Genomic DNA, 9,781 nt, shown 5'->3' with positions numbered 1-9,781 from the left:
CTCCACACCCCACACCATGCACCAGACCCCACACCATGCTCCAGAACCCACACCATGCTCCAGACCTCACACCATGCTCCAGACCCCACACCATGCTCCAGAACCCACACCATGCTCCAGACCCCACACCATGCTCCACATCCCACACCATGCTCCACACCCTACATCATGCTCCAGACCTCACACCATGCTCCACACCCCACATCATGCTCCAGACCTCACACCATGCTCCAGACCCCACACCATGCTCCACACCCCACACCATGCTCCACACCCCACACCATGCACCAGACCCCACACCATGCTCCAGAACCCACACCATGCTCCAGACCCCACACTATGCTTCAGACCTCACACCATGCTCCACACCCCACACCATGCTCCACACCCCACACCATGCTCCACACCCCACACCATGCTCCAGACCCCACACCATGCTCCACACCCCACATCATGCTCCAGAACTCACACCATGCTCCAGACCCCACACCATGCTCCCGACCCCACACCATGCTCCAGGCCCTACATCATGCTCCACACCCCACACCATGCTCCAAACTCCACACCATGCTCCAGACCCCACACCATGCTCCTGACCCCACATCATGCTCTTGACCCCACATCATGCTCCAGACCCTACATCATGCTCCTGACCCCACATCATGCTCTTGACCCCACATCATGCTCCAGACCCCACACTATGCTCCAGACCCCACACTATGCTCCAGACCCCACACCATGCTCCAGACCCCACACCATGCTCCAGACCCCACACCATGCTCCAGACCCCACACCATGCTCCAGACCCCACACCATGCTCCAGACCCCACACCATGCTCCAGACCCCACACCATGCTCCAGACCCCACACCATGCTCCAGACCCCACACCATGCTCCACACCCCACACCCTGCTCCTGACCCCACACCATGCTCCACACCCCACACCATGCTCCAGACCCCACACCATGCTCCAGACCCCACACCATGCTCCAGACCCCACACCATGCTCCTGACCCCACACCATGCTCCACACCCCACACTATGCTCCAGACCCCACACCATGCTCCACACCCCACACTATGCTCCAGACACCACACCATGCTCCTGACCCCACACCATGCTCCTGACCACACACATGACAGGGGACTATATATTCCAGGACAGTTCTTCAGACTGTGACTTAATCTTATCATTGATGTTATTTCTTCTTATATGCGGTGGACGTCTGGATTCAGTATATGTCTTCTGGTGTGAGACAACGTGAGCGTCCCGGGATGACTCCGTGACACAGTCAGCAGGGCTAGTCATGCTGCTGGTCCTAGCACACAGGAAGCTGGCATGGCGAGTGCTGCACGTCCTAGCACACAGGAAGCTGGCATGGCGAGTGCTGCACGTCCTAGCACACAGGAAGCTGGCATGGCGAGTGCTGCACGTCCTAGCACACAGGAAGCTGGCATGGCGAGTGCTGCACGTCCTAGCACACAGGAAGCTGGCATGGCGAGTGCTGCACGTCCTAGCACACAGGAAGCTGGCATGGCGAGTGCTGCACGTCCTAGCACACAGGAAGCTGGCATGGCGAGTGCTGCACGTCCTAGCACACAGGAAGCTGGCATGGCGAGTGCTGCACGTCCTAGCACACAGGAAGCTGGCATGGCGAGTGCTGCACGTCCTAGCACACAGGAAGCTGGCATGGCGAGTGCTGCACGTCCTAGCACACAGGAAGCTGGCATGGCGAGTGCTGCACGTCCTAGCACACAGGAAGCTGGCATGGCGAGTGCTGCACGTCCTAGCACACAGGAAGCTGGCATGGCGAGTGCTGCACGTCCTAGCACACAGGAAGCTGGCATGGCGAGTGCTGCACGTCCTAGCACACAGGAAGCTGGCATGGCGAGTGCTGCACGTCCTAGCACACAGGAAGCTGGCATGGCGAGTGCTGCACGTCCTAGCACACAGGAAGCTGGCATGGCGAGTGCTGCACGTCCTAGCACACAGGAAGCTGGCATGGCGAGTGCTGCACGTCCTAGCACACAGGAAGCTGGCATGGCGAGTGCTGCACGTCCTAGCACACAGGAAGCTGGTGTGGGAACCGACCTGTGAGATTTATATTTATTTAATTTATATGAGTTTATATTTACGTTAATTTATATACTTCGATAGCAATTTGTATAATGTTAAGTGGACTGTATTTCTGCAATAATCTCATAATCTCACAAATCGATCCTCTACACATTAGGGGGGGTTTAATAGATTAATATATATGCAGCCAATCAAACTACAAGAATAGACTACATACATTGAAGAGGTTCCTTATCTTATAGTACAGCAGGTTAGTCCACCAGGTATAACTAGGGTGTAGACACCAAATTATCCTCTTTGAGGTAGCTTCCATATCACCCAGTAACTGGTGCACAAAATCTTGCATCCTCGTCTTGACCTGTCAAAAGGGCGCTAGCTGTGAAGCCAGAAACCTAGTATATGACAAGTATTTCAGAGAAAACACTATATGGAACATTGAAGACCTGGCTTAATTACCTTTAGTATGAGGCGATTTCGCGTTCTAACCGGCTAACCCTATATCCTGACATTAATGGCCATAAATGAATGATAAACGGGTTTCGGATAGACACTTAACTTGTATTTGTAGACAGCGTGTTGACAATGGTACACCTTTGGGTTCCATAACACTACGTCCAAGTAAATTTAACAGGAGCCGTATTTGCTCCCGTGTGCCTCTGGTCTCGTACACACAATGGCTGTTTAACACTCCATCCTATTGACGTTACTGGCCGACATTGTCCAGAATGATAGGAGCCGTTTGCTCCACACGTCTCGGAGGTGACACAACAATAATGGCTGCCTCCTTCCTCCCTCCCTGACGCCTGGCCTACTTTGTCCAGATTTCAGAAAGTGATAGAAGGGTCACATTTACTCTACTTTAATATTGATAATTAAGTTAATTTATATAAGATGTTTTTATGATGGTAAAGTCCAAAGACTAATGTATTTAAGAACAATTCCCAGCAGAATAGCTGGTGAATTATAATAGTATGTGGTGATGATATCCCGTTTTCTTTAGACGGTAATTCCACTACAAGTTACGTTTTCTATGGGTAACTTGTTGGTAATACAGTTATTATCTGTATGATTATTAAATGGTGTCGGATTTTCCGACATAATTCCCCAGGGGGCTGCTCACGGGTCGAAGTCCTGTTTAGAACAGACGAACACCGATACTCCTCCTTCGAATTATTAGATAAATTTGATGTTAGTAGTTAGTAATCACACATTTGTGTGTCTGTTCGTACAGGACGGATGTCCCGTACTAGAGTTGCAGGGGTTAGAAGTCTAATGCAATTTCATTTCCCTGTCAACTCTTGAAAGGCTAATATTCAAGCCTTATTACATATTATTTAACCCAGAAGACTGGATGTGATCAAGTACTACAGTCAAGTATGATTCAGGGACTGCAGTGAGATCAGTGACATTAGATATAACTTGAAGTTTCTTCAGGTAACTGGTCACTGATATATAAACACTGAGGCCCATGGAATACATCTTGATTAAATAATAAATGTATCAAATCAGTCATCAGATTTATTAGGGTTTAATTTAGTTAATTGATTCAGAGGATTGAATAGCTCATCATTAAAGTAAAGTATGGTTCTGAGACTGCAGTGGGTTCAGTGACATTGGTCGCAGTGACTTGTAGCTGTTTTAGGCTACTGTTCACTGATTTGCCACTGAGGCCTCATGAACTCATCTTCAGCTTCAAATGATGATACTAACATCAACCTCTGTTGGTATAGTCAGCTGTAATCTCCTTAGTATAATGCTACTGGAGAAATATAATCAGCTGACAAATTTAGATTTCTACTGGTATTGTTTATCTGCAGGCATAGGTCTCCTCAGGCTTGATACTGGGCCTGAGAGTAATTTACCTCCTGCAGAGTTTAACATGGTTATACCCTGATATTTAGTAGGGCTACCAATGAATTGATGGTAGTAGTCTGTCCCCACAAGGACAGCCATTTGGCATTTGATTTGCTCAAATTTACCTGCAGCTGCTTGATAATAGCTTTCCAGGTCAGCATAATCAACTTGAGATTGTTGTGACAAATCTTCACATTTCTTGATCTGTCTTGTTAAGTGGCCTTTAAGACCTGCAAGGGTTCTTTTCATTCTCCCTGCATTATCCATACTGGCTCGTTGGTGAAGCCTTGTGGGGCTTGTACTTGGGCTGCTCATAATACTGAACAAACACTAATGGTAGCCTAGGGTAAATTCTGCACTCACTAGGCAATAGTCCTACCTCTACTAGAGGTTAGCACTTAAAATTAATACACATTATATATATACAATCATACACACTAATGATTTGAGTGATAAACCAGTGTCACTGGAAGTACCTTTAGGTTAGCTCTTCTATATCACCCCAGGATGGTAGAGACACTAATTAATCACTCAAAGGTGTAATGACCATAAGTAAATTATTATATATACACAACTCAACTCGAGTTGATAAAAATTACACCCAAAATAGGGTCTGGACCATTCATTAATGGTGTTAGGTTAATCAATATAGTACAACTGACTATGGTAATAATGGGACTAGGATGAACGATAATAGTTCAACTAGTCAATGGTTAATATCCTACCCTGTTGTGGGTTGGCAATTAGTAAATATTATATTGAGAACACTAGTGCAGTATATATTAAATAATTCTCTATTTTGGAGAAATAATATACACAATTATTGATAATAGCCTCTTAATTAGCCTCTATGAAACTTCTAATATTATCTAGAAGTATTAAATATTATTAGTGACCTCGCGAAATAAAGTCCACAAAATTCGTAGATAATCTCTCGCGAAATGTAACACCACGAAATCCGTGAACAATATCGCGAAGACACAGTCACTACTTTGGCTGGCTTCTATTAGCGCTGTCATTTCACGAAATAACACACCACCAAATTTCTGTGGGTGTGCATGAAACCGCTGACGAAGCTGAACTGGGCTGAGGGAGGCTCCTGAGCTCCCACGAGGCAACGCCGCTGTCTATGACTGGCTGGCTTTTGTTTAAATAACACTGCACTAGTATATTTAATGAATCCACTGGTTTGGTTAACTGGTTCATCCGGTACTAAGATGACCAAATGTGGGTTCAAAGGATCAAATAATCCGTCATCCGGTTCGAAGATGACCAAATAATGTGGGAACCGACCTGTGAGATTTATATTTATTTAATTTATATGAGTTTATATTTACGTTAATTTATATACTTCGATAGCAATTTGTATAATGTTAAGTGGACTGTATTTCTGCAATAATCTCATAATCTCACAAATCGATCCTCTACACATTAGGGGGGGTTTAATAGATTAATATATATGCAGCCAATCAAACTACAAGAATAGACTACATACATTGAAGAGGTTCCTTATCTTATAGTACAGCAGGTTAGTCCACCAGGTATAACTAGGGTGTAGACACCAAATTATCCTCTTTGAGGTAGCTTCCATATCACCCAGTAACTGGTGCACAAAATCTTGCATCCTCGTCTTGACCTGTCAAAAGGGCGCTAGCTGTGAAGCCAGAAACCTAGTATATGACAAGTATTTCAGAGAAAACACTATATGGAACATTGAAGACCTGGCTTAATTACCTTTAGTATGAGGCGATTTCGCGTTCTAACCGGCTAACCCTATATCCTGACATTAATGGCCATAAATGAATGATAAACGGGTTTCGGATAGACACTTAACTTGTATTTGTAGACAGCGTGTTGACAATGGTACACCTTTGGGTTCCATAACACTACGTCCAAGTAAATTTAACAGGAGCCGTATTTGCTCCCGTGTGCCTCTGGTCTCGTACACACAATGGCTGTTTAACACTCCATCCTATTGACGTTACTGGCCGACATTGTCCAGAATGATAGGAGCCGTTTGCTCCACACGTCTCGGAGGTGACACAACAATAATGGCTGCCTCCTTCCTCCCTCCCTGACGCCTGGCCTACTTTGTCCAGATTTCAGAAAGTGATAGAAGGGTCACATTTACTCTACTTTAATATTGATAATTAAGTTAATTTATATAAGATGTTTTTATGATGGTAAAGTCCAAAGACTAATGTATTTAAGAACAATTCCCAGCAGAATAGCTGGTGAATTATAATAGTATGTGGTGATGATATCCCGTTTTCTTTAGACGGTAATTCCACTACAAGTTACGTTTTCTATGGGTAACTTGTTGGTAATACAGTTATTATCTGTATGATTATTAAATGGTGTCGGATTTTCCGACAGCTGGCATGGCGAGTGCTGCACGTCCTAGCACACAGGAAGCTGGCATGGCGAGTGCTGCACGTCCTAGCACACAGGAAGCTGGCATGGCGAGTGCTGCGCGTCCTAGCACACAGGAAGCTGGCATGGCGAGTGCTGCACGTCCTAGCACACAGGAAGCTGGCATGGCGAGTGCTGCACACATCACATAATCTATCATGGTCCTCCAGACCCAGGCTGACTTCTTGTTGAATTTCATAAACGACCAGAAAATGAGTTGTCAAAAGGTCCTCTGGTCCTTGTGCTTCACATAGAGGTCACCGCTGCTCCAACCTGTGGGTCGGTCCGGCTTACACGGCTTCAAGCAGGCCACTTCAGGCCAATGCTTCAATGACCACATAACATGACGTGTTCTCACGCGGCAAACCAGCAAGCAGCTTGTCCCGATACAATCACACATGACCTTACAGGTCTCCTCCCTTCGGTTACAATACGATACATGACCTGTAGAGTGTAATCACCGGACATGACGTCATAACCACATCAGGTGAGGTCTTGTTTGATCAAAATAAGCCATTAATATGCGGATATAACCTACTGTATACCTGCTTACATAAGTTTATACATGCTAAGGTGTATATTCTCAGGGAGTCCTTGATGGTGGTTGTGGAGGAGTGCCACTCTAAGATAGAGGACTGAGTCTCACTTCCTGTCTAACTGCTTGTTAGCTCTGCTAGTTGTGTTCCTACTTAACTCTCTGCCCTCTCACCAGCCTGTCTGCCTGTCTCATAACCAAAGCACCTGCCTGCCTATTAACACTGCCCTCCTGCTTGCTTGCCTGCGCCTGGGGTGAGGGCGCCACTCATTACCAGGGTGAGGAGGAGAGTGACTGCTCGCGCACACTCATACAGCCACTCCCTGTACTTGTGAACACTCTCACTTGTGAACACTCTCACTTGTGAACACTCCCACTTGTAAACACTCCCACTTGTGAACACTCCCACTTGTGAACACACACACTTGTGAACACTCCCACTTGTGAACACTCACACTTGTGAACACACACACACTTGTGAACACTCCCACTTGTGAACACACACACACTTGTGAACACTCCCACTTGTGAACACTCCCACTTGTGAACACACACACACTTGTGAACACACACACACTTGTGAACACTCCCACTTGTGAACACTCCCACTTGTGAACACACACACACTTGTGAACACTCCCACTTGTGAACACTCACACTTGTGAACACACACACACTTGTGAACACTCCCACTTGTGAACACACACACACTTGTGAACACTCCCACTTGTGAACACTCCCACTTGTGAACACACACACACTTGTGAACACACACACACTTGTGAACACTCCCACTTGTGAACACTCACACTTGTGAACACACACACACTTGTGAACACTCCCACTTGTGAACACTCCCACTTGTGAACACACACACACTTGTGAACACACACACACTTGTGAACACTCTCACTTGTGAACACTCCCACTTGTGAACACTCCCACTTGTGAACACACACACACTTGTGAACACACACACACTTGTGAACACACACACTTGTGAACACACACACACTTGTGAGCATACACACACTTGTGAACACGCCCACTTGTGAACACTCCCACTTGTGAACACTCCCACTTGTGAAAACTCCCACTTGTGAACACACACACACTTGTGAACACACACACACTTTTGAACACTCCCACTTGTGAACACACCCACTTGTGAACACACACACACTTGTGAACACACCCACTTGTGAACACACACACACTTGTGAACACACACACACTTGTGAACACTCCCACTTGTGAACACTCCCACTTGTGAACACTCCCACTTGTGAACACACCCTCCTCATGCAAGTGCTCACACCCGCTCGAGGGCGCGTACTCACCAGTTCTGGAATACGCGGCACCAGCGTGGTGTCCGTATCTCGTTAAAAACAACACTAAGGTTGAAAAAGTTCGGAGGTATGCCTCCAGACTAGTCCAAGAGCTGAGCGGTAGGAGCTACAACTGAGGGAAGAAAGAGGCGAGGCATAATTACCACATACAAAATACTCAGGGGAATAGACAAGGGTAGATTATTTAGCACGAATGGTACACAGACAAGGAAAAACAAATGGTAACTATGTATCGAAATGAGCCACAAAGAAACTAGAAATAATGTTTTCTATGTAAGTGTAGCGAACAATTGGAATGCGCTAAGTGATGTGATGGAGGTAGACTTCGTATATAGTTTTGTATCTAGGTATGATAGAGCCCAATAGGCTCTGGCGCCTATTACTGTTGATTGAGAGCTGAGAAGCGAGATCCAAGAGCAGATAGAACTAGGTGAGTACCTTTATTTTCTAACCTCTGGGCCTGGACCTAACCTAACCTTCATTTTCTAACCTCTGGGCCTGGACCTAACCTAACCTTCATTTTCTAACCTCTGGGCCTGGACCTAACCTAACCTTTATTTTCTAACCTCTGGGCCTGGACCTAACCTAACCTTCATTTTCTAACCTCTGGGCCTGGACCTAACCTAACCTTCATTTTCTAACCTCTGGGCCTGGACCTAACCTAACCTTCATTTTCTAACCTCTGGGCCTGGACCTAACCTAACCTTCATTTTCTAACCTCTGGGCCTGGACCTAACCTAACCATAGGAGGAGATAAAATTGTGTTCTATATATGGTACACACAAGGTGTGTGACGTCACTATGACGTCATAATTTTATTCCGTCTTAGGGTTTAGAGTCAACTGGTGTGGGAGGGGGGGGGGGGGGGGGTTGAGGGGATGGTGGTGGTTGTGGTGGTGGTTGTGGTGGTTATGGTAGTGGTGGGCGTGTTGGTGGGAGGTAGTGGTGGGGGTAGTGGTAGTGATGGTGAGGGTGGTGGTGGTGGGGATGATGGTGGGGGGTGGTGGTTGTGGTGGGGGTGTTGGTGGGGGTGTTGGTGGGGTGTTGGTGGGGGTGGGGATGATGGTGGTGGTGGTGGTGGTGGTGGTGGTGGTGGTGTTAAGAAGTCTTCACCACAGGGGTGGGGAGGGTCAGGTGGCCTGGCCCCCCCCCCCCGCCGCCTGCTCCAGGTTCACTCTCGTCTCCTCACCCCACACTTACATCAATATTATAATGTCTTTGCTACTTGAAAAACTTGACTATTATGTTTGAAACTTCACTTTAAATCACTGAAAGTGAAGATTTTTCCATTGATTATATATAATGTAATACATACATACATGCATACATACATACATACATACATACATACATACATACATACATACATACATACATACATACATACAAATGAGCCACAGAGATATTAGAAAGAACTTTTTTAGTGTCAGAGTGGTTGACAAATGGAATGCATTAGGAAGTGATGTGGTGGAGGCTGACTCCATACACAGTTTCAAGTGTAGATATGACAGAGCCCAATAGGCTCAGGAATCTGTACACCTGTTGATTGACGGT

At 46.3% G+C, this 9,781-nt stretch overlaps 1 protein-coding gene across 1 annotated transcript; it reads left to right on the top strand.

Annotated features, from left to right (window-relative positions):
* The first annotated feature begins 1,339 nt into the window (after nucleotides 1–1,339).
* On the top strand, nucleotides 1,340–2,098 carry LOC138366797 (polysialoglycoprotein-like). Its single transcript, XM_069328080.1, has one exon. It carries the CDS (start codon nucleotides 1,340–1,342, stop codon nucleotides 2,096–2,098), a length of 759 nt encoding a protein of 252 aa, XP_069184181.1.
* Nucleotides 2,099–9,781: the final 7,683 nt, after the last annotated feature.

The sequence above is a fragment of the Procambarus clarkii genome, chromosome 20 (genome assembly GCF_040958095.1).
Source record: "Procambarus clarkii isolate CNS0578487 chromosome 20, FALCON_Pclarkii_2.0, whole genome shotgun sequence".
Lineage (NCBI taxonomy): Eukaryota > Metazoa > Arthropoda > Malacostraca > Decapoda > Cambaridae > Procambarus > Procambarus clarkii.
This window is presented reverse-complemented; position numbering and strand designations above follow the sequence as displayed.